General features: G+C 37.2%; 5 protein-coding genes across 5 annotated transcripts; 3 read left to right on the top strand and 2 right to left on the bottom strand.

Annotated features, from left to right (window-relative positions):
• Positions 1-1,613: 1,613 nt before the first annotated feature.
• On the top strand, positions 1,614-4,379 carry GCK72_003710 (uncharacterized protein; the record flags this gene model as incomplete). Its single annotated transcript, XM_053724207.1, has 7 exons — positions 1,614-2,069; positions 2,114-2,382; positions 2,430-2,593; positions 3,133-3,313; positions 3,363-3,632; positions 3,680-4,024; positions 4,070-4,379. The coding sequence occupies 7 exons, from the start codon at positions 1,614-1,616 to the stop codon at positions 4,377-4,379; spliced, it is 1,995 nt and encodes a 664-aa protein (XP_053588401.1).
• Positions 4,380-5,003: 624 nt separating this feature from the next.
• GCK72_003709 (uncharacterized protein) lies at positions 5,004-8,211 on the top strand (the record flags this gene model as incomplete). The annotated part of the gene is made up of 8 exons (XM_053724206.1): positions 5,004-5,064; positions 5,672-6,045; positions 6,093-6,358; positions 6,412-6,569; positions 6,788-7,082; positions 7,137-7,421; positions 7,477-7,812; positions 7,866-8,211. The coding sequence occupies 8 exons, from the start codon at positions 5,004-5,006 to the stop codon at positions 8,209-8,211; spliced, it is 2,121 nt and encodes a 706-aa protein (XP_053588400.1).
• A 298-nt stretch (positions 8,212-8,509) lies between these two features.
• GCK72_003708 (uncharacterized protein) lies at positions 8,510-12,063 on the top strand (the record flags this gene model as incomplete). Its single annotated transcript, XM_053724205.1, has 8 exons — positions 8,510-8,567; positions 9,083-9,468; positions 9,525-9,793; positions 9,844-10,010; positions 10,054-10,348; positions 10,396-10,662; positions 11,135-11,479; positions 11,763-12,063. The coding sequence occupies 8 exons, from the start codon at positions 8,510-8,512 to the stop codon at positions 12,061-12,063; spliced, it is 2,088 nt and encodes a 695-aa protein (XP_053588399.1).
• Positions 12,064-12,185: 122 nt separating this feature from the next.
• On the bottom strand, positions 12,186-15,675 carry GCK72_003707 (uncharacterized protein; the record flags this gene model as incomplete). Its single annotated transcript, XM_053724204.1, has 7 exons — positions 12,186-12,438; positions 12,495-13,064; positions 13,628-13,916; positions 14,021-14,417; positions 14,901-15,046; positions 15,096-15,371; positions 15,618-15,675. 7 exons carry the CDS (start codon positions 15,673-15,675, stop codon positions 12,186-12,188), a joined length of 1,989 nt encoding a protein of 662 aa, XP_053588398.1.
• A 304-nt stretch (positions 15,676-15,979) lies between these two features.
• On the bottom strand, positions 15,980-25,150 carry GCK72_003706 (uncharacterized protein; the record flags this gene model as incomplete). Its single annotated transcript, XM_053724203.1, has 10 exons — positions 15,980-16,301; positions 16,830-17,177; positions 17,225-17,506; positions 17,560-17,857; positions 19,910-20,064; positions 20,111-20,379; positions 20,426-20,802; positions 21,642-21,699; positions 24,171-24,544; positions 25,039-25,150. 10 exons carry the CDS (start codon positions 25,148-25,150, stop codon positions 15,980-15,982), a joined length of 2,595 nt encoding a protein of 864 aa, XP_053588397.1.
• Between the last annotated feature and the right edge of the window lie 380 nt (positions 25,151-25,530).

Raw genomic sequence — 25,530 nt, 5'->3', positions numbered from 1 at the left:
CGTAAATCTGTAATAGAGGCGCACCCCCTAGCAAGAGTTTGGAGCATTTCATCTCGGCTGTCTTTAGAAATAAGACAATTTTTTCTACTGAAGGAATATTCTTTGAATATTAATATATATTTTGTCAGTTAGCAGCTTTTTGATATTTCCTTCGGGAACCAAGATATATTGCTGCGAACCGAGACCCCTAGGTGCGTCTCTATTACAGGTTTTACGGTAACTAGCAAAAAGTTCATACTTATCTCAGTTTTGGACTCAAACTTTCATTTTTAGAGTTCCTTTGATTTCTATGCCCATTATTGTGATTTTTTCTCCCCATGAACCAACAACGCACTTTTCCTTTTTTTCTTCATATTCCAGAGCGCTAGTTCATTGATTAAAAAAAAGACCAACGTTCTCTTCTCTCCCCACATATACTTTGCTGCTGCTGCAGCCTCTTTCCTTTTTCTGACCATCAAAACATATCGAACTGCTTTTCTGCCCTTCTCTCGAGACACCACCACCACATCTTTCTCTCTTTCGCTCTCTATTTCTGCCCCTTCTATTCCTTCTTTTTTCAGTTCATTGTGAATTATGTCGTTGTTCGCTGATGATTTTACTTCATTACGGGACACGTCTGCATATATGCTCGCATCATATATGTTGGATGGTGAGTAATATACATTTATATTTTATAATCAATGTGAAAAACGAGAAAAGGGTAGAAGATTGTTATGAAAAAAAAAGAAAGTGGTCGGCATAAAGAGCGCGAGACGCAGGCGCGCAAAATGCAGACACAAACCGAATAAAATACTTCCGAGTGAAGAGAAGAACATTAACTAATAAGGTTCAAAATTTAAGTCATTTCCAAAATTCAAATGAAAATAAATTGCGTTCGCTGTGACACCTGGACGAATTTCTGACTATCCCAGATCTGGAAGCATACTTTTCTTACTAGCAAAGGTCATGGAGTCATTTTAGAACTATGGGACGTGACCTATATCATTGGAAAGCTGCGAAAACGCCGATTCCAGATATATGTGTAGTTTTTGCCGTTGAGGTCTGGTTTTCGAAAAAACCGAAGTCAAATTTAGGATCGCTCGCAAGTCATTACCCTCAAGGCGTGTGAAAAGTATAGGTTGCATGGTATATATAGTCATCCTAGACGAAGAAATCCCGTTCTTCCAGAAAAAAACATAGTTTTAGAGCTAGAAACTTCTATTCTGTTATGTTTTCAATAAAAGTTCATCTGTGGGAAGAGCCTATTAAGGGCAGGCAACAGCGGCGCAGGGAGAAGGACTTTTTAGAAAAAGTTTTGTTAAAAAAATTTTTTTTGACGAGCGACACAGAAATTTGTCATAAATTTTGCAAAAAAAAGTAGATCAAAATGGAATTTAATGAAAAAAGAAGTGGGCCACCGAGACTCGCCGCTTTCTATGCGCCGGAGAAAAAAAAGTCTTGATTTCATATATTAAATTTACCTAAATTTAAAATAATAAGGCAAGCCTTGACACCGATACTTATTAACACGGCACGGTTCTTACAACCGCGCTCTGCCGAAACCGAAGAAACTTGTGAGTGATTCAGAGTAAAATAGACATTTTTCTTGGGGATTTCGGTGCCGAGTTAATATAATGAAGTTCTTATTGAGTTCTTACTATCAACTTCTCATTCGATTCTTTTCAGGCGACACTAAAAACTGGGGATTCAATTTGGAAGAAGATTTGAGTAATCTTGTTTACGAAAACCTCCACCGCGATAATAAAGAATTCACGGAAGAAGTTGCCGATGACGTCATCAGAAAACTGAAACTGAGTAAAGTGCGTGTTGATTTTGACGAGTATGATGCACCTAGATGCCGAGTCCTCAATGCACAGAAAACGTTGAAAGAATTGGAACTTCGTGAATTAAGAGGAGCCAGAGATTTTCATGATGCCATAATTTCTGAAGGAACAGATAACGAACTAGCTATTGTTGATATCGCCAAGTTATTAGAAGCAATTATCGGTAAAGAGAGTGGGGAGACTATGAGGACGTTGGAAATTGATGGAACCGAAACATTATTTGTTCAAAATGAATATATTTCTAAGGTGAATGGTTTTTAAAAACTTGGACATACATTATTTATTTATAGATCCATACCTTGGTTCCAAAACTGGAAAATCTGATTCTCTTCAGTTGTGATCTCCCACCTCGAGAATTCAGGAGCCTCTGCACTTTATTCACTTCTCTGAAAAGACTCGACTTATGCGATACGAAAATCTCCAGTTTGGATGGTATTTCGAATCTTCCAAATCTTGAGCTCCTGAACTTGGCTGAATCCATTTTTAATCAGAGGGGTAATATGACGGATCTATTTCAGTTGCGAAACCTCAAAGTGCTGAACATTCGTGCATATGATACGTGAGTATGAAAATACCATACAATATAATTAAGTTTCAAATTTTTAGTGAGAGACCCGTACACAACTTCAAACGTTATCTAAGTCATGTTAAATCCGGCAGAACTCTTCCCGAGTTGAGAATGATAGACATTGGAAACAACTATGTAGATTTGGAAGATATTATACTTTTGATTGAAACTCATCCGAAGTTAGAGCAAATCAGTTTGATAGGTAAGTGGTTTATCTTTTACTGTAAAAAAAGAATACCCGACAAGGATTTTCAAAAGAAAAACTCTGCGCCCTGAAATTTAAGTGCGGCAGGCAGTTGTTTGCGGAGCTTAAACTGCAAGGATAACATTCCAGCTGATTTTTTAACGATAAACATTGTTATAATTGATTAAACATATAAAATCAGCAAATATAGAGGAGACAACGATGAAAAAATCGATTGAAACTGGTTTTTTAAACGTTCCTCTTTAAATTCAATGTTACTCGTTAAAAAATCAGCTAGAGTGTCATCGTTTGCAGTGTAAGCTCCGCCCACAACTCCCTGCCGCCGTTGCGTTTCAGCCCGCGAACATTTTTTTGAAAATTCATTTCTAAACTTTATTTTTTCACAATAAAAATCTATACCAGCAAACTAAATCGTTTTCCAGGGACGCGACTCCAAATTTCTAGTCAATTAGAGCTGCCAAATCGGAAGGTCGAACTATTAACTTTGGAAAATGCGCACCATTGTTTCAAGTCTGTAATGTATTGTGTTAATACAGGAGTAAATTCCCCTTCGATTCTTCTGAAACTGTTCGACAAATGTGATTACTTTATGGAACGTTCAAGGCTGCCTACTGACAAAGATTATAGAGAATGTTTAGAAACTATGTTTCCATTAACACAATACAACATCCCTCTCATTCGGGATAGCGCATTCAGATGTATGCAATGCATTGGGTGGTAATACTAAATACAAAATTTTATAACCCATGATCGCAAATTTTTTCAGGAGACCTCGGGTATTAAGCTATGAAGAGAAGCGGAGGCTTATTCAAATACTGCATGATCAGTTAATTGAATACTCCCCAGCAACTGAGAGCGATGATGAAATAGCTTGGGAATGCACATGGTTCATTTTTCAATGCGCTGGATTTCTTGAAACGACACAGGAAAATATGGATAACATATGCCAATTAGCAGCAGAAAACTTGACACGCACTGCAGATATTGGACTGACCACCCCGAAATATTGCTTGAATGTAGTGATAAGGTTGTTGAGGTAAGAATTCTTGACAGACAGGCTTTCTGATCATTCACTTTTTAAAGGAAAATGACTCCCCAGCGTGCGTTGGCAATGGCTACGAGTCTAAATCTGAAATCTCACCTTGTCGACCTTCTTTCCGGACAGAACCAGGATTCGATTGGAATTAAGACAGTCTACAAGTTCTTCAAAGTTATAAATGCATTGACCTCTATTGAACGAGAAAAACGCTCGGATCCATTGCAAATTAGTGTCGATGAAAAATGTATTTTCACATTGATGCAGTCTGTATCGGATTTATTCTTCGAGGTGAAAGTGCTGAAGCCTTTGAGTATGCTTACGGACTATGTGCAACGCATTGACACGTCTGTTTATGCAGTGTTCTTCCAGAATTTTTCGAAATTCCTTTTGTAAGCTTTCAAAATCTAGTTTGGGTAACGAAAACAAATTTGCAGACCTTTCATCCTGTCCAGAAAGACTCAAAAACAAAGGCGTGTGATATCACTTCTCGGGATAATGATGTGTTGTGTGGATCAAAACGCGTCTCGACTCACGGGTGACACAATAACCGAGATTTGCATGCATATCTATGAGTACGATAGGAAGGAAGACGGGTTAAAAGTTTTCGAATGGATTGTGAAGAAGTGTGAGTCAAAAGAAGCAGCTGAGTGGGCAAGATGGGTTTCCGGACGGTGTGGTGTGGAAATAGAAGAAGAGGATGAAAAGGAGGAGGAGCCAGCAGCAAAGAGAGTAAAATCGTTATAATTTTTGAACTGTGTTTTCTGAAAGTTTACATTCTGACGGGTTTTTTTTTCACAATCTTCCCTTTTTTCTATGTCATTTCAAAACATTATTCCCTTCTCCTATTCTTTATTGCCCATTTTTTGACGTGTATGTTCTTATTTTAATGCAAAATGACCACTTCTACATCAAAATCTCTGAAAAGGGAATCTTATTCATATCAGGGTTGAGAATTGGCTGCAATTTTGCAGAGATACATTTTCGACCATGCTCTAATTTCAAAATCTGCTAAACTTTGCTCATTTTTAAGAAAATTGGGTCTCAGATGTCTTGTTAATTATGAAATCTAGACAATCGTAATTCTGATAGTTCAATTTAATTTTATATCTATATTCAATTTTGATAAACTATGTATTTCTTTTTTTTTGTTTGTGAACTCCTTACAATAAATATTCTGACATAGCAATACTCTCAGTTTTTAACACTTGGTTTTTTTCCAAATGCATTCTATTTTTTTCCTCTCTTTCTCTGATTCCTTCCTTTCTTTGCCCTCCACTTTCTCTTCTCACATTTTCTCGTGTCGTCCACTTTCCATTCTTCGCGGCTCTTTTTTCATTCCATTAAGAATCAATTGTTTCTACTCAGAAAATGGTCGTCGACTCGTTGCAGACAATCGCTGCGAAATCTGTTGCAGATTTTATTCATATCGGTGAGTCACAATTAAATATCGTAGAGTTTCGTTTAAAATGAGCCAAACAGGGTGGTAAAAGTAGACGTTAGAGAGTGAAACGAGAGAGTGTGAGATGGAGATGACGAGAGATGGCTCGGTAATTCTTCCACTTAGAGCGATGTTCCGGAGGAATCTGTTATAGAGTAGAGCATTTGGGATGATAATTTTGTCGAATTCAAAGCTAATATCAGTTCACGAACCCTTTTCGGCGATGTTAAAAGCGGATGGATTTTGTTCTGATGGGTCGCGTAGTTGAAATGGGTTAAAAACCGTATTTTACCACGGTTTTTCATACTTTCAACTACTAGTCACATCCGAACAAAAAAGAGTGAACCAATAATAGCGGTTTAAATAGTATCTGTGTTGAAGTAGCATTGAATAATACATTTATTCGAATAGTGGGTCATCAATAATTCGAAAAACATAATTCTTCGAATAAATCGATCGTCGGGCACCATGCCTTGAATTGATTGTTTAATATTTGCTTACACGAACTTTTCAAACTTGTCCAACCATAAGCCCATCCTTATTTAGTGCCAAAAATGTTTAAAAATTCAATTCCCTCACCAATGTCTCCTTTTTTCAGAAAAATTTCGGAATGTCGACTTGAAGCTGAATCCAAGAGTTAGCAATCTGGTGTATGAATATACTAGAACCAATAAAAAGTTGTCTTTTACTGAAACAACAACTAAGGAGATTCTAAAAAGACTAAACATCACGGAGATGACAATCGACACAGAACATATGTTAGTAGACTACTTTGATATTGCTATCGCTCAAAATTTGACAAAATTGAATTTGAAATATCTCTATCAAATGTCTGGTGTCCGTGATGATGATGGCAAAATTAATGTTGGTACAATTTTGGAAAAATCTCTCAATTCACAAAGTCAGGAGATATTGAAAGAAATAAGGATTAATGGGAGTTATGCAACGCTCTCGAACAATTGGGTAGATGAGGTAAGATTTGAAATGTTCTCAGCAGGTATTCAGTTTCCATCTTATAGGTCTACAAGTTTATACCATCAGTGGCCAAACTACATCTTCCTTCTTGTACCATGAATCCATCCAACTTCATAAGTCTCTGCCAGTTCAAAAATGTCACAGAACTTGATATAAGTTATTCGGCAGTCAACAACTTAACTGGAATATCCAACATTACAAATCTGGAGCTTCTCAACTTGAGTAACCTGGAATTCCGGGAAAAAGAGGATGTTATGGACTTGTTCAATTTGGAACAATTGAGAGTTTTAAATATGAGTTCTTTTCTATAGTGAGTTATGCTCTTCGAAAAAGAAGAAATCATTATTAAAAGATTTTTTCCAGCGAGGATTTTTTTTCACAAAATTTGAAATTGTATTTGCAATGTGAAAAATCGCTTCCACAATTGAGATTTCTTGACTGCTCGAATAACGATATCGATTTGAAAGATCTAAGTGTTCTGGTAGAGACACATCCAATGCTAGAGGTTGTTTGCCTGCTTGGTAAGTACGGGCGGGACATATAATGGGCAACTACTAAAGATATGAAAGAAGCAGACAGCGTTTTGCCCAAGAAATATGTAGACCATTTTCAGAGAAGTTAGCCGTGCGTTTTCATTATACTGATATTTTACAACTGAGATACTGAAACGTCGTTTAGTGTTGCGCATTCCTTACGCCTTGCGCTGCTCTGCATCCGTAAATCAAAATCTCTTTTACAGAAACCCCACTGGAGAAGTGTCCGCAGATTGAGTTCCCTGGGCGCACTATCGAACTGTTAACAACTGAAAACGCCCATTGTTGTCTTAGATCCTTGAACTACTGTATGCAAACCATCGAATATAAAGGCGATGTCAAAAGGATTTTCAACGAATGTGCAGAATTTCTGGAAAATTTGAATACAAGCGACCAAGATTACAAGGATTGTATGAGGCTTATGCTCTTCTTTATCAAAAAATATAAGGATAGCAAGACATATCAAGAATATGCCCTCGATTGTTTGCAGTATGCCTGCCTGTAAGTATTGTGTGTTCGTCTGTAAATATAATTTGAGTCGCTCATGTTTTTCAGAAAAGCAAATCTTCTTGATATCAACGAGAAACATCACCTTATCAGAACCATTTTGGATTCTTTATCGGACTATCCACCCTATGAAAACGACGATGATGATGACCCGATTTCAGTTGTTTATTATAACGCGTTTAACATTTTATCCAGAAACGAAATCTTTGAAGCTTCGCCACAAGCAATCGACGCTGTCTGTAAAGGAATTTCTGATGTGTTCAGATTCGCGAATTTTGTGAGACCTGGAACGACACCGTATTGTTGTTTATTGATATTGAAAGAGGTGGCGAGGTATGTTGAACTAACTGTTGGGCTAAATCTGTACATCTCATAGCTTACTTTTCAGAAGAATCACATCCCCAGACGCATTAGATGTCGCGGAGCTGAAACTTCCTCTTCTTCAGATTGCTCGGAAATACGATATTCATGAAAACGGAGTAGAAACGTTCATTCTACTGCTCAATGTCATATATGATTTGACCTACATCAACCGAGAATTCTGCGCAGAAGAATTAGCTCTCGTGTCTGACACCGCCGTTATCCATTTAATTATAGCCACGATGGCAAACCTCGATGACGACTCTCAGAAAAGAGACGTTTTGAATATTTTAGGGGGATATGTAAAGCATGTGAACGTCTTGGTTTTTGAGAGTCTGTTTCACAGATTTGAAGAAATTATGATGTGAGTTTCTTGAAGTAGAGTTTCTTATCTCTCTTCATTTATACTATTTCTAGGTCATCACTTCTTGCAAAGAATAGCGAGGAACAGAAAGCTGCGGTATCAGCTCTGGGCTCAATGATGTGTTGTGAAGACCAGCAGGCCACTCCGTTCACCGAACAAACTCTCAATGCCATTCTGCAATCCCTTAATTCATTTGAGGCAACTGGATATACACATCCGATGAGATGTATTGTGCAGACGTCAGATAACAGAGAAGCTGTAAACTGGGCAAAATGGTTTTTGAGAAAGTGTGGTGGGGTGGCAGAAGAAGAGGGAGCTTGGGTAGAGATGGTTCCAGAAGAAATCGTTCCAGAAGAAGCGAGGGAAGAAGAGCCAGAAGCCAAGAGACGAAGAGTGTGATAACTTATTTAACTTTTCTATTTATTTGTTCTCCATTCCTATTTTATCTCATGTACAACGTGCAATTTGAAAACTAAAAAAAAATGATATCGCAAGTCCCCTAAGTACGTCTTGCTTTACAACTGATAAAACAACAATCCCCTCTTTGCTCTTCTCACAAGTAAAATGTCTGTTTTCTTTCCGACTCTCTCGCACATCAATGCTCCGTTTCCATAGCAATTCTCTTCATTTTTAACCCATAATCCCTCTTTTTCCTTTTCGCTGTTTCATTCCAACTCAAACGTATTTCCGGTCAAGCATGAGCGAATCGCTTCTGAGAAGTTCTGCAAAGATAGTTGCGAAAAGTCTTGTGAATGGTGAGTCATAGTATGAAAACTAGAAAACATGTCTTGAGAGAAGTGTCCAAAATAGATTTAAGACGAGATTAACTAGGACCAACTGGAGTTATCCGACATGACCTATTTCATTAGATAGCTGAAATCTAGGAGCTTACAAATATGTATTCATTTTTTTCTCAATGCATAAATGGGCGGAGTTAAAAGCATTTTCATCCCAAAATTCGCAGTGAAATTTGCCCGAAAGCTGAGGAAGTGCTTTTTCCAAATAGATATTCAACTTTTGGCCGTGAGGCCTGGTATTCGAGAAAAATAAAACCATAGTTCTGAAAAATGACAAATTATTACCTTTCTGACACGCTAAATCTCTTTTTTCCTAAACTTTTACCTTGTTTTTCTCAAATACGAGGCCACGAGAGCAAAAACTAAATATATATTTGGAATCAGCGTTTTCTCAGCTTTGCAATTATATAGGTATTATTTTGAAAAATGATACTAATTTTAGCTAATTCTATTCACATTTTCATCTTCTACAGGTGACTACAAGAACATCGACTTCAAGCTAGACGAGAACTGCAGCAATATCTTGTATGACTATATGCGTGCTAATAACAATCCAATCACTCCTAAAATTGCCAATGAGCTCATCAAAAAGTTGAGCATATCAAAAATGAAAATCAGTGGTCTTGGTGGATTTACGGATGCCATTTTCACTGTAGCCATAGCTCAAAACCTTGAAAGTCTAGAGCTCACTGATCTAAAACCACTTTTCATTTTCCGTGAAGGAAAATCAGGTCGCAGACCCATTATAAATATTGCAAAGGTTTTACAAGCTCTTCTGAACATTAAAAGTCAGGAAATTCTAAGAAAGTTGATAATCAATGGAAAGAAGGTCAAACTTCCCAGTGGCTGGATACGAGTAGTGAGTTTAATTCTATTCCTAACTCAATATGATTCTTATAGCTTTTTTTATTAAAGATTTATGGATTTGCACCATTCGTGGATAGTCTCATGCTCCCAAATTGTATTTTAACTCAAGCGGAGTTCTCCAGTCTATGTTATTTGTTTAATAGTATTACTAAACTTGATATCAATGCGTCAAGCTTAAAGAGTCTGACTGGAATCTCAAATCTTCAAAATCTGGAACTCTTAAACTTGGTTGATTTGAAAATTCAAACAAAAGAATATATGGTTGATCTATTTGAATTGGAGAAACTGAAAATTTTGAGCATCAGCGGGTTGGTCAGGTGAGTTGGATAATTGAAATATTTCAAATATGCATAATTAATTAATTTAGAAGCTTTAGAAGTGACATCAATTCAAGCTTGTTAAAATGTTACCTAGAATGTGGCAAGACACTGCCATCACTGAAATTTCTCGATTGTTCTTATAATGATATCAGTTTGGCGGACCTCTTGCATTTGATTGAGTCTCACCCAACACTACAGATGATTAATTTGATTGGTAAGTTCCCAGTGGGATTTATGTAACTCCTAAAGTTTTCTAGGCACCCCACTGCAACGAACTCCCCAATTAACACTACCAAATCGTAACATTGAGCTATTGACTGTGGAGAATATGGATTGTTGTTTGAAATCGTTGAAATTTTATACTCAAGCAAAGGAAATTCAAGCTCGAGCGGTCTCAAAGGTTTTCAGAGATATCTCAAACCTTGATGATTTGGATATCAGTGATGATAGTCATAGGGAGCATTTTAATATAATGATTTCGCTTCTAAATGGGTTCAAAGATTGCACAGATATTCAACAGGAATCACTAATCTATTTGTGCAGATGTCGAAGGTTTGCTTTAAATTTTCAAGGAGAAATCAAATTGATTTTCTTTCCAGAAGACCTTATTTATTCAATGAGGAAGAGAAGAATTTACTCATCAACTCTATTCTAGACGCCTTGCCTGAATATAAACCAAACGAGCCCGACGAGGTTGTGACCAGAATTCAGAGAGCTGGATGGATTGTTCTTCAAGGGTTTCTAGAAACTTCTATGAAGAATATGGAGAAGATATGTGACCAGGCAGCAATGGTTGTCAAACGTTCGATGAATCTAAATTCACATGCAACACGTATTTGTCTGGGAGTATTGAGTGTTTTGATGAGGTCAGTTAACAAATATATATTTTCTGTTTACGAAAACTTGCCAGGGGTGTTAAAGGCGCATCTTGTTTATTCGGAATTTCGAGGAACGGTCTCGTAGTTTAAAACGATAAAATGTTGTATTTTTGAGCAATGCAGGTCTGAAAAGAACTGCAAATCATGTTTTCCCTTCGAGACCATTTTTTCGAACAGTTTAGATGCGTCTTTAACACCTCCTGGGATGTGTTAAAGTTTTGAGAACCAATAATATCAAACATTGGAAGTCCTCAAACAGTCCTCTTTCAAAAAACTTTGAAATTTGGTCCTTCATACTTTTGAGTACGTAGATTCGGAATTCGAATAAAAATTTCCCTAAATTCTGCTATGAGCCGAGTTGTGACCCGTCAAACTTTCCATATGGTTAGGATTTTACCACGTTTTTAAGACAGGACTTCCCTCGTGGAGTTTGCTTCATATCATCTTTGATATTTTCCAGAAAAATCACTCCAAATTATGCAAGAGAAGTGATGGAGGACGGAATATTGAAGGAGCGAATCCATTTCTGTTTTGTGAATAGTGAGAGACTCGATGGAGACACAGTTTACAGTTTAATCAAGACCCTTCATATCATGACATCCATACAGAAGTACGTATACCATGATAGCAGAACTATCGATTTGGATGCTGCCGTATTTACAATTTTTCTATCAACATTGTATAATTTGAGTGATGAACGACGAATGCGAACATGGTTTTTGATAAAGTTCGAGCGGTATATCAGTCTGATTAGCGTACGAGTTTACATAGTGGTTCTTCCCAAGATATTCAATGGAGAGTTAATGTGAGTCTCTTTTCAATATTATCTGTAACAGAGGCGCATCGCTAGCAAGAGTTTGGAGCATCCTATCTCGGCTGTCTTTGAAAATATGAAAATTTTATTAACTAAAGACATATTCTATGAATTATAATCTATATTTTGTCAGTTAGCAGTTTTTGAAATTTCCTTTGGAAACCAAGATATAACAAGGCACAGGCACCGCTAGGTGCGCCTCTATTACAGGTTTTACGGTAGACAACTGCAAAATGAAGCCAGGTTCCCCTAAAAACTGCTATATCGTTTTCAGATCATTTCTCACCAGGAAAAACTCATTCAAGCAAAAAGTTTTGGTTGCTGTACTCTGGAAAATGATGTATCGTTACATCAAAAAGCGACACCCGTCAAATTTCCCCGAAGATTTTAGCCACAGGACACATTTGGATGCGATTCTGAATGCGATCAACACTTTCGAGTGTTCAGAAGAGGAGGTTAAAGATGAATCGAAGACATTGGATGTATTAAAACACATTGTTTCAAAATCTGAATCTCCAGAAGCCATCAGTTGGGCCACGTGGATGTTGGAGAAATGCAATAGAAAGATAATCTAATCATTTTCAATCAAATCGTTACGTTTATTGAATACGAGGTTTACAAAAATGTTTATCACTAAAAACCCATATGTGTTATCAAAAAGTTATTAAAATAAAACACGTCGAAAAATATGTATTATCTATACATAATGTACCAAAATCCAATTCATGCACAAAACTGCTTGCGGGTGTTTCGAATTTCTCTTGATATGTCGAAATGCATCTTTCACATTCTTTTCGACAGAATCCACTATTTTTGAGATAAGGTCTTCTTTCTTTTCAGATCTAACGCTATCATCCATATCTCTGGGAAACATGTACTGATGGTATAGAGTGACAAGTAGAGAAGCCGTGGCACGTCGAATTTCTAGATCAGGCGATGCCAGAAGTTCTCTGGAAACAAATCGGTGTATTTTATGGATGGCGTAATTACATGCAATTAAACTCACTCCAAAAAGGCGAAGATTTCCCACGGGAAAATCTCGTTGAGTGGATTCAACTCCAAATGCAATGTAGTTTCCTCTAACATACCAAGCATTACCACAGTACCGTAATCTCGATATTCTCGCATGGTGTTAGCAAAGGCTTGAACATAATTTCTACTGATCTCTTTGTTTTCTTTTCCACGGCAATTGAGCAACTTGATAAGAACTGCAATGTTTAGTGGGTTAACGTGATGCGTTGAAATTTCGGAGATCGTCAGTTTCAAAGCATTGTCTCCAGATAACTTCAAATAGCATTCTTCAGTTACGTCTTCCAAGAATTCGCAGAGTATATGCATGCAGGATTCGAAAGGAAGGTCCAAGAAATCACACTCCATAAGTAAATCGGCGGCACGCCTACAATATATGTCGGCTTTGATCCCAGGAGTATCGATCATTGATTTCGATACAAGTGTTTCGGAACAATGATAGCGAATGTTCAGTTTATGGTTATGTTCAATGGTCCATAGTTTTGGAAAAAGAACGTGCTCAATAATCGATTGCCGATGGGTAGTGGTAAGATATTTGTCGTTATATCTGAAATCAAATTGTTTTTTGGAGAATAGAGAAGTAATGGCTTTTATCCGAGATTGCAAGAAATATACCGAAATGTATATCTCGGTGAGATCTACGTCTGTGACCTATTATCGGTTTGTGAACACTGGCCGGTGGGTATTAAAAGCTCATGTAATTTGCTCGAAATACCGCATTTTGCAATTGTTTTTCAGGTGTTCAACTGCAAAACCCATCCAAACAAATCCCACGCGCCCTCAAAAAGGGTCGCCTAGTTTTCGCAAACGGATTATACTACGGGCTTGCACATTAAGGATTTGGGAACTGAAACTTGAGTTACGGTATTAGAAAACTGTCATAATTATCAAGACTCTATTAGGGAAGGTCATGGAGTTTTTTTGGAGTTATGAAAAGTGACCTATACCAGTGGAAAGCTGAGAAAATGCTGATTCCAAGTATACATTTAGTTTTTGTCTTCTTTAAAAATATATTTGATATCAGCGTTTTTCAGCGTTCCTATGATAAATGCCACGTCCCATATCTCTACACTGATTCCATGACCTTCCTTAGATAGCAAACTAACTCACCTGCAAATCAAGTGCAAGCAGAAGGCAGCTACGTACAAAATCCTTCCGTTATAAGAATGTTTTTTCATGAACATAGTTATACCATCCACACTTCTTCGGATCTCCATCTCACTCATGTTATTATCTATATAAATAATACCCATTCGGAAAAAGACAAACAATGCGTGAGACTCCTTGGCTTCCACGTCGTGTGAATTGTAAAATTCAATATATTCTAGAGTACTCGCCAAATCGTTAACCATTAGAAAGTCCACATTGCGGTTGGGAATGTTAAAGGGTCTTTCTTCCGCTGTAAAGAAATTCAATCAACAAAAGTTGTTATATTATTAAACTTGCTTAGCACTCCAATTTTTCTGAGATTTGGGTGAACATCCAGCAATCTTGTTATTATACTCTCATCTACCGCATTATAAGAGCAATCAATGTATTTCAGCTCTGGAAGAGCCTTTCCAAGATCCATGCACTGCCGAAAGTATTTTAAATTGTCGAATCGCGCACGAGAAGGTCCGAAATCAATTCTCTGAGATTGCATAGACAAATCCAAGTCCTTCAACTTTTTCAATTCAAAAATTTCCATCAAATCTTCTTTCTTCTCGAATATTATTCCCTCCAACGCCAAAGACTCCAGATTCTCCAAAACAGATATTCCTGTAAGATCAGTAAGATTCGTGAAAGAAATATTGAGTTTTTTGAGTGTGGGACAGTTCTTATGGATGAACTCAAAGACATCATTGGACAGATCGCATCGGATAAGTGCCAGTTCTTGAAGCATCGGAAGCATGGGGGTATTCTGAAAAGATGAAGATACTCAGAAGACAAAAAACATTATTTGGCGCGCCGCTGACGCATTTTCAAAAAAAAAGTTCGCGGCCTGAGTTGCAAGTTTGCGTGGGCGGAGCTTAAACTACAAAGATAAAATTCCAGCTGATTTTTTGACGAGCAACAATGAATTTCAAGACATACTCGTATTTGAATTAATGTTTTTTGCATTTTAGTTGTATATTTTCATATTTTTCATGTTTGTCTGAAAATTCGATGTTGCTCGTTAAAAAATCAGGTGAAATTACATCCACAGCTCCGCTCACGATACCCTGCCGCACTTGCGTTTTATAGCCAGCGAATGTTCTTTTTGAACATTTTTGTCGTAACTTCATTTTTTCACAGTTAGAAAACAAACATTATGAACCAATATTTTCTGGCGTGCCGCTGGCGCATGTTTTCTTTTCCTCTTCTCTCAAAAAATCTGACTCTCCTGAAGATTAGTACTACTCACTTCCTCTATTAATTCCCTGCACCCTTCCAGCGCCTCTCGAATTTCATCCGTTGAAAGAGCTCTCCTTTTTTCAAATTCAATGACCAATCGTTTCAGCTTGTCGGCACTCTTTTGATTCAACAGTTCCCTTATTTTGAGCACGGCATCTGAAATTCCAGAGAATATACATACTTTCAAAAGGAGCATACCCCTCACCTTTATTTCTTGAAGGAATCATCAATCGAAGTTCCTTCAATTCAAAACCATAAACGATCATCGGCTCCGTGTTGTAAATCCAATTTACTTTGGTTACATTGCACACTTTCCACATTTCAGAAGTCATATCAGGCGGGAATTCAAACTGTCTCATTATCAAATTTACGAAAAGCGTGTTGCTGAGTTTCTCATGACACTTGAATCCACTACCCATCGAATTTTCCAGAATTACTTTCTGTTTTCCACTCCTGTCCCCATTGTAATAATCGATAGACCCTAAAATGATGAGATTTTAAATTGTCAATAAGCTTAAATACACACTTGTCAAGGCCTGGCTTCAATTTTTCATCGGAAATGCGAACATTCCCGGTTATTTTTCAGAATTTGTTCTAATTCTGAATGATAGTCTAAAGTTTGACTTATTCGCGAAAAAATTCAAAAAAATATCATAAAATCGAAAAATTTTGAATTTTGGCGCGAATAATCCGGACCGGCCCGGCGAGTATGCTAAAATATCCTTACACTTCTCAAGTGAATCCACCAATAGACGCATAGCTATGTCCTGAAGCGTGGCGACCATGGTTACGGCGAAAAATAGGTGAAAGCTCTGAAAAGAATTGATTTGAAAGCGGAAAAGGAGAGACCGGAGACGCAGCAATAGTATTACACGTATTTATCACCGCGGCCTAGCGTATTCTCTTCTATTTACTGTTTAAAAAAGAAGTTCATCAATATATTATGTTTCAGTAAGAAACTATTATACTTTTTTAAATCTGTGGATTGTAAATGTTAAAATAAATATTTATTAACATAATAAAAACTAGCAAGAATGCAAGAATTCGAGAAAAAATATGTGAAGTATCCAAAATTATATATGTCTCATGTTATACGTTTCTTCGATGCACAGGCGCAACATTCTCTGCGTCCTCCTCTATATCCACACCACATCTGCCCAATAGCCACCTGGCCCAATCGAACGCTTCTACACTCCTTGGATTTAATCCAACCCATTGCAAAACATCGTATCTGTCAAAATGATTTGGTTCCTCAAATAAAGAAATGCTCGTTAGGATGTCATCGACAAGCCACTCCTTGTTACGATCTGGGGCGGCTCTGTTTTCGTTATCTTCTATACAGTGGAGCATCGTGACCAGGACAGATATGGCAGCTCGTTGCTTTCCAGTGTTCATATCACGGAGGAGAGGTCTGGAAACAAAGATATAAAACGATAACGCATGGGAAAAGGAGTATAGAACAGCTAGATTATTTAAATATGTTTACTAGACGTTTTTCCCTTTCTAAAAGTCATGGAGGCAGTTTGAAATAATGGGACGGTACCCATCATTGGAATACTGAAAAATCGCTGATTCCAAATATATATTCAGTTTTTGCCCTTGAGGGATGGTGATTGAGAAAAACAGGCTCAAAGTTAGGGAAAGTAGATAATTATTACTTTACCTACCCTATTTTTCTCGAATACCAGGTCTCGAGGGCCAAAACTGAATATATATTTGGCACCAGCGATTTTTCAGCTTTCCGATCACATAGGTGAGGTGCCTAGACTAGACTATTCTTAGCTCAAACTTAGCTTATTAGCGTCAGAATACTAGACACTCGTTAGCATTTTCATGTTTTTTTCCAAGCAGACTTAGTTAAGTACGTTTGAATAAGTTTGTTTTGTTGTCTTGACGGACGTCCAGGCTTTCTAGGTCAAAAATTCTCATTAGAACTTACAAGAATGCTGAAATCCCATCTCTCTGGAAGAAGACATCAAATGTGCGCACATCAATCAACTTCAAGAAATCCTCCATGATTTCCAGAACTCTTTCTTTCATCGCATCATCTGCCACTTGCTGCAGAATCTCCACATAACTCATCAAACATCCCTGATTGACACTAAAAACCATTGGATCCATAGGATTGTGTCTAACCAGATAGGTCAGCTCGTAAATAATTTTTAGTATCACATTAAGACAACGTTCTTCGACAACTTCAAAGTGATTACGAAGAAATGCGGTGAGTTGAATTCTGAGCCATGGCTTACGACCAATGAATGCTTCGGCACCGCGCGGCGTCAATTTTCTAGAACGTTTTGAAATTTTTGGTTTGAAATCTATGAGAAAACATACGTCAACAATCGTGAAAGCACAAGAAAACCGATCTTCGCCATCTCGCTAATAGTTTCCGCGTGATCCACTAGTTCCGCAGCCAATAAGCACATTGTATCCGTATTCTCAGGGGTACTGTACATAGTGTCCATAATCTCATCACTGCTCAAAACTGACCATCCAGCAGTATGACAGTTTTCGACTTCTTCTTCTTCTTGGAACGGTCCTTCATATCGGGGCATAGATTTAAGAACTGCCCCGATAACTTGTTGTCTCTCGTTCAACTCGAATATTTCTGGTTTTCTGCAAACAAATTCAACATTGTTCTAACAAGATCTCCATTCCTAAATCCTTGCCTCCAGAGACTCTGCAAACAACGGAACCCTCTTTCTTGAATTTTCGGAAAGCGGTTATATTTGATGATGAATGCAAGTATCACTTTTAGACACTCCTTGCGGTCTTCCATATTACAGTTTTGTTCTTTTATACAGCGATCCATTTCACCAAGAATAGCAGTTACGACTGGAATTTTCGCAGCGACGACTTCAGTGCAGTATTTCAGGGACTTGAGGCAACAGGCGAGATTTTCAGTGGTTAAAAGGTTAATGGCCCTGTTGGGTAGGTCGAGTTGAGGTGTTCTTTTCAACGGTGTTTCTGAAGTAAAACATTGAGATAAATAAGTTAGTTAAAACTGATAATTATACAGTTCCGGCCAAAAGTTAATCAACTTTAGCTGTTTTCAGTGGAAAATGACTAAGTTTTATGAGACAATGTCTCGCTCAAGCCATCAGGCCATGTTACACATAAACCAAAGTGATACGTTTTGGCTGATTTTTTGATATGTTACTACCCTAGGAATTCTTATATTTTTATACCATACCAGATTAGGCTCCGCCCCCTTTGACCTACCTAAACGATCGATTGAAGTTGAAAAATGAAAATTTTTGTTTCGAAAGATAGGGTCAAAATCTCTTCAGAAATGAATTGCCAACCTAATTTCGTGCATTTTACAAGATAACTACTATTTTCTAGCTCGCCTGCATCATATAGAAAAAATCACTTTTTTGAAATAATTGTCGATTTTTTCGTGTTTTTTGGATTTTTCGGGATGACGAAGTACTGCGGTCCGAAGTAAATTTATAATGGTAAGATACATATTTGTGTTGGCTATCTGAGAATATAAAGACTTTCTTCAGATTCCACTGTCTAGGTGAGTTATGATCAAAAAAGTGGCTAAATTTGATGCATTTCAACGTACCCCCCTCCATGGTAAAAAATGGCTGGGTGATGAAAAATAAAAATATTTTTGATTTGAGTTGATCAAAGTCAGAGTAGTGCTCACACAACTTTTCAGACAATTCTAACCATGTTTCAGTGAGTTACAGACACCTCTTCTATTTTTTCGACACAAAAAGTTTGAGCTCTCGTAACTTTCCAGATTATTACTTAAAATCTTAGAAACTTCTGGAAAACCGTGTAATATACTTCAAAAACATAAATGAATAGATAAATGTCAAGTTTTGTCGTTTTGTTCAACTTTCGTCTCATTTCATATAAGATAGCTTCACGTGTCTACAATAGGGAGGTATTCTGGGGCATGAAATGCCAGCATTCTTTTTTGCAATTAACTTTTTTTTATTCATTTGTGTTTTTAAAGTATATTCCACTGTTTCCCAAAAGTTTCTAAGATTTAAAGTAATAATCTGGAAAGTTACGAGAGCTCAAACTTTTTGTGTCGAAAAAATGGAGGAGGTGTCTGTAACTAACTGAAACATGGTTAAAATTGTCTGAAAAGTTGTGTGAGTACTATTCTAGCTCTCATTAACTCAAATCAAAAATATTTTTATTTTTCATCACCCAGCCATTTTTTACGATGGAGGGGGGTACGTTGAAATGCATCAAATTTAGCCACTTTTTTGATCATAACTCACCTAGACAGTGGAATCTGAAGAAAGTCTTTATATTCTCAGATAGCCAACACAAATATGTATCTTACCATTATAAATTTACTTCGGACCGCAGTACTTCGTCATCCCGAAAAATCCAAAAAATACGAAAAAATCGACAATTTTTTCAAAAAAGTGATTTTTTCTATATGATGCAGGAGAGCTAGAAAAAAGTAGTTATCTTGTAAAATGCACGAAATTAAATTGGCAATTCATTTCTGAAAAGATTTTGACCCTATCTTTCGAAACAAAAATTTTCATTTTTCAACTTCAATCGATGGTTTAGGTAGGTGAAAGGGGGCGGAGCCTAATCTGGTATGGTATAAAAATCTTAGAATTCCTCGGGTACTAACATATCAAAAAATCAGCTGAAACAGATCCCTTTGGTTTATGTGTAACATGCCCTGTAGGCCTATGCTCGAGGCAGTCAGAGATTGTCTCTTATAGTGTATTTCGATGTCGTAATTGTTAACTTTTTTACAATCGAAAAAGTAATTTTTCCCTCAAATCGGCCCATTTCAATACAAAAAGTGCGATTTTTAAGCTGTCGTCTTAAAATGACCATAACTCTTTAGGGAGTTCCCGTACAAAAAACTTGTCTATTACAAAAATGAAGCACTACTTTTAATCTGTATAATTTTTTAAAAATCTGCTAGTATTACCATGAAACACTTTCAAAATTGGACAATTTCAACTGAAAACGGCCAAAGTCCATATAATTTTGACCGGTACTGTATATCGTTTGCTCACGAACACTTACCAATCAATACTACCATGTTCAACAAAGGGTGAGACTTCACCAACTGGTTGAGCTCTTCCAAATTGATGTCAGCGCCTCTACAGTCCAGAATTCTCAGTTCTGGGAGAGACCTCCCACTTTGCGAATAGTATTTGAAGTTGTTTGTGAATGCACTACTGAAAATTTCACTATTGAATTGCGATTTTCCTACTTACAACTTACGAGGCACTCGCGCCAATGTTTAATACGCGGAGTTGCTGAAGCTCGAATAATTCTATCATTTGTTCGCGGTTGTCAAAGACCAGTTCATTTAAGTTGAGATACTGTAGGTTTGGTATTTTCGAAATTCCAGTGAGATCTTGAACTTTTGATTTGCTGATGTCCAGTTTTGTGATAGTGATAAATGAGTTGCAGAGATTAGTGTATTCCTGGGGGCTCAAAGTACAATTGGCGATGTTAAGAAAGTCGATTGCTGGGAGTAGCGGACGAATCTAGAAATTTTATTGTTTTCTATATCTCCATTCTCCAAAATCTTACATCTTTTATCCAATTGTCTGAGAAATTGGCGCCTTTTCCATTGATGGTCAGATTTGTAAGGATTTTTTGACTTTCTTTGTTGAGAAGCCTTTGCAACAAACCAACAATGTTCACATTAAAAGAACCATCTTGACGAGACCTCTGACGAAACGGAGCCGCAAAATCAAATCGTTTCAGCTCCAAATTTTTCAAGCTTTGAGAGTTGATGAAGGTGTACTCATCGTCAGTTAACGGCTTGTTGAACAACTTCAAACTAGTCACTCCTAGCTTTTTCTTGGTTTCATCGGAATCAGCGCTTGGCCACTCTTGAGATATGGCTTGGTAGACAACATTGCTGAGATTCTCAGGGAGCGTGAAGTCGACATCTGAATATTCGCCTGGAAAAGGGGGAAATAAAGGTATTTGATTGTCAATAGTATATCTTTGATATAAACCACGACGCGACTCGGAAAAACATCAAATCTGTTTCGTTCAACAAACTTTGGGTTAAATTAATTGCAGAATTTTGAACAAAAGACTGGAACGGCACTCTTGTGGTATTTATTTCTGGAGTACTTTCTCAAAAAAGAACTGAACTACAAAAACGAAGATCTTTGTTTTAGCTATATACCAATTGGAACATTTTTTAAACTGATAACATAATAGCTTGGAGATCAGGTCTTACAAGAGAGCCCCAAGCACTTGTGAGTTTGGAATTTGATGATATTGCTACCATATATTTGCCTACTTCCCTGAAATCTTTGACACACGTTCGGGACTTTGGACCGAGTTATGAGCCCCTAAAGTTAAGAGCCCCAAAGTTACTTAATTAGTTTTTCTGCTGTATTTCCAAGCTGTTTTCTCTAGCCAATCAACATCTTCAATTTTCCCATAAGCTGCTGAAACCCTTTCGCATACATTAGGATATGACTATTACCACTCATTCGAAATCTCCTTACGCGCTGAACTCAATTTCTCCATTTTCATCTTCCTTCTGACACCCTAGCGTCTTTAAAAAGACCAGATAAATTTTTAAGAAAATGGAACATCACGAAAGATAGAAATAGGGGATACGTGTGTTCTCTTTCTCTCTCTCTTTTTTTGTGAGAAGACACTCTCTCTCCATGCGCTTTTTTTCCGGTCTCGGCGTCTCTCATTCTCTCAACGGTCAAAACGTATTTAATTCCTTCTATTTACACAAGATTTCAGAAGAGGACACCTGAATTTTCGAACTCACCTCTGATAATACTGTTCCCAACCTTCTTGGCGACCATATTCAGCAAAGGTTGTGACATCTTCAAGAACGAATTATTGTTCGGGAGAAAAGAGAATCAAAAAAGTGAAAAGTGGGAGAAGACGGAGAAAAGATGGAATAGGCGGGGAAGGAGGAGAAGAAGCAGTGGCGGCTGCAGCGGTGGGGCAAAATAAGGGGTGAAGGACTACATGTGGACGAATAACGTATGGCAGAGAAAACGAGAGAAAAAGAGAGTATCACTCTCTATACCGCGTTACTCGCACCACCGGCGGCCGCGTCTGGTGCGTCCGGCCTGCAATTGGGTAAAAGTTCATGAAAAGGGGTTTTCGTTGATAGAGAAATGATAATAAGGTTCGGCGTAGAGAGAATTGATGTATTCGAATGGAAATTATAAGGGAGATCAAGGAAAAACAGAATTCAGAGCCTCAGAAGATAAATAGGACTTAGCAATATCAGTCAAAGTCTTAAAAGTTTTAAACACTAACGCGAATATCCATATACCGTAAAGTCTCTAATAGATGTGCTCCCAGTCGCGAGAATGCCTTGAGAGCTATTTTAAACTAAAGAAACATTATAAAAATTCAGCTATATTTTGTCTGTTGGCAACTTTTTGATATCTCCTTTGAGAAAAAAGACACACTGCTTTAAATAGACTTTGCTGGAGGCACCTCTATTAAAGATTTTACGGTAATAGCACTATCCCGGTCCATGCATCTCTCAGTTGCATTAATGCACTCTCTTATTACCAGCAAAAAAATTATTGTCATGATAATGCATTTATACAAAATCATTTTGGATTGCCAGTCGGTGAGATTTGGCATTTTTTTACGATCTTTAATCGTTTTTAAATAAATTATATAACTTTTACATACATAAGTTTGTAGAAAAGCTTCATTTCGTTAACAGGGATAAAGTAACAATGCTTTCCAATAGTTTCTAGTTATGTATTCTATATCAAACACTCAAAAGTCTTAAAATTTTTGAATTTCAGTCTCTAAACTTTTTGTTTGAGTATACGTTTAATATGGGCTAAAAATGACCAGTAGTCTCTCATGTGTATACACAACTCAGAAATAAAGCAGGCTATTCAAATTTTTTATTTTAACAGTTCTGTTTTTTTAGTAGCGCGGCGAACTAAGACGATAACTCTGAACAAGAATTGTGACTGATAAGATCAGATTGATAAGGGTTTTTTTTCATTTTATTAACGGCAATTAGATAACATGAGGGAAAAGGTATGAGAGAGTTCAAAGAACCAAAACATTGTTAACCTAATTCAATCTTGTGTAGATTAAATAAGCTCTCACTTTTTGCTGCCGTTGTGTTTTTAATAAACAATTACTCAGTATCTAATTCTGGTATCTAATTCTGGATACATGAAGTTCACAAGACTTCATCTCTTTGCATTTTTTAATTACATTTACATATGTGCCATGAAGAAATAGTGTGAATGATGCAATGGCACATTAATATTCAGAGCTTCCATTTGTTAGTTTCCTGAAAAGGGGATTTAGAAATATTTGAAACAATATTTGCTGTTGTTACACTTTTGTTCATCTCCGCATATTTCTTGGGATTGATAGCCTTTTCATATCATAGATTCAAAATCTAATAATCCCTGACTTACAGCTCCGTGAGTCGTCAGTAAATCCCACAACGTCAAATAACTTTCCTGAATGTAGTCCTCTTATATTCAAGGATTAGATAAAAGCAGCGAGAATCCATAAATGGATTTCAAAAAAAGAGGGATCTTGAAATTTTTTGAATGGAAACCTGGAAAAGAGACTCACAATTCCCTTTGGCCAAGCCAAAGGGAATTGTGAGTCTCTGAGGTTAACTTTAACCGTACACTTTCATCCATCATTTGTTCAAACCTGCTGCTTGATGAAACGAGACGAGCCGAACTTCCTATACAGACGGTCATAGAATGTCCATATGAAGCAACTGCGCTTCAAAAAAATTAGCGTGAAATTAGAGCGAAATTCAAAAAATTTATCTTTAAAAAAAATTTTGTGTATTAAAAATTTGTATTTTTCTCTTTTTTGATGAATTCGATATGTTTTGTGCGAAGTTTTCTCGAAAATAGCGAGAAAAATGGAAGAACAGTCAGCTTCATTCGAAAAATTGCAGTCCCTATCGTTCGTCTTACTGTGTCCACGTTATAAGTCCCGCATGCGGGCAGCATTATGCTGATCGACGACTCGCTTGGCAACCAGGCAAGTCGTGTGTAAACGCGCTTCACTGAGCTTCCGGTTTTCTCGGGAAAATTATTTGAATTCATATGGACAAAATTTGACCCTGTGCTATGGAAGCTGAGCCAGCGGACAAAACCGAATTGATCCGCTTTGGACAGCGACCGCCGCCTTGTAATTAGACCATTTAATTGAGGAGAATCCAGCTGGATGAACCTCCCAAGGCGGGACAGACAGGTGGGTTCACTACAATTTTGAATGTTTCGCTGTATGAATCAATTTTTAGTAAATATCCTTAATAGACAAAAACAAAGCTTACACATGTTCCTTCTTGAGTCAAGAATCTTGACGCCTGCCCTACACTACACGTCATTCTTCCTGCTCTCCACTCTGGTGACCTTACCCAGCTGCGTTCCTCTCCTAACCAATGTGCAACCTTCTCCTCTCCTTTGCTCAATGCAATCGACATCTTTTTGTGGATGAGGTCAATCTGTCTGTTATAAACGAATAAACCAAATGTAACAGACACCTTCTCTTGTATGGTTACATTAGGTTGAACGGCGTGTCTTGTGAAGACAAGTGTTTTATCGAACAGACGTTGCCAGTTTTTGATTGTTACAATCTCAATGCATCTTAGTGCCACTCCAGTTCTGTCATACATTATATTCCGTAAATACTGTATTATAACGGCACCTGTAACAGAACGTCCAAAAAAAAGTTTTTCCTTTCAATTTTAATGGGTTTCTGAAACCACAAAATTTCTCTGGGAGGCAGTTGAAAAATATAAAGGCACGCCGTTATAATACAGTATTTACGGTAAGTCTTCATTTTACCAATCCATGCAAAACTATTATGACCTCACCAAACAAACAGACTCAAAATTAGCATAATTTTGATAGCTCTCCGTTGTCTAGTGTACACTCTATCCATTTATATTCTTTGCGTTCTTCATGAAGCTTATTGTATTAAGCAACCCATTTTTCATCTGAATAAGATCAACTTTACATATTTTATCATTAGTTGCATGGTTTATATAGTCTCCACATGATGGGGCCAGGGAAACCAATGCAGCCGCGCTCTATTGACAAGAATGGTTGATTTTTTGCGTTACGGTGAACATTAGAATTAATATAGCCGGTATAATATGCACATAAGTTCGAATATTCACTGTGACGCAAAAAATGTACCTTCTTTACAATAGAGTGCGGCTGCATTGGTAGCCTTGGCCGTATCGTGTCTCCACTGATTGTGCTTCTTTTTAAACTTAGTATTTTGCTTGATAGCCACAAATGCGTACATATACGGCAATTACATTCAAAGGACAAATTCTAACGATTATGTGTACATTTTGTCAAAAGAATGAGAGCCACGTACTCCTCTCTCTCTCACTATCGGCCCTTCCACTATATCTCGTGTCGGTTCTGATTTTTGTTCTGGCTACTCCTCACAATTCGAAAAACGACAAATGAGAGTCATTATTCCGATTGAGCCATCCGCTGTTGACGGACGTATGGCACATTGCCACTAGAAATTACTATTTTTTCGAAGAAATTTGAATAATTTATACAGCCTCTGTTTCTCGAGAGCATTAGTTTTTAATAACATACGAAATTTGAAAATAAGAAGCTAAGAAATTTTACTTTTTGGATTTTTTTTCTTACTTTTTATGAAAAAACTAT

The sequence above is a fragment of the Caenorhabditis remanei genome, chromosome II (genome assembly GCF_010183535.1).
Source record: "Caenorhabditis remanei strain PX506 chromosome II, whole genome shotgun sequence".
NCBI classification, from domain to species: Eukaryota; Metazoa; Nematoda; class Chromadorea; order Rhabditida; family Rhabditidae; genus Caenorhabditis; species Caenorhabditis remanei.
This window is presented reverse-complemented; position numbering and strand designations above follow the sequence as displayed.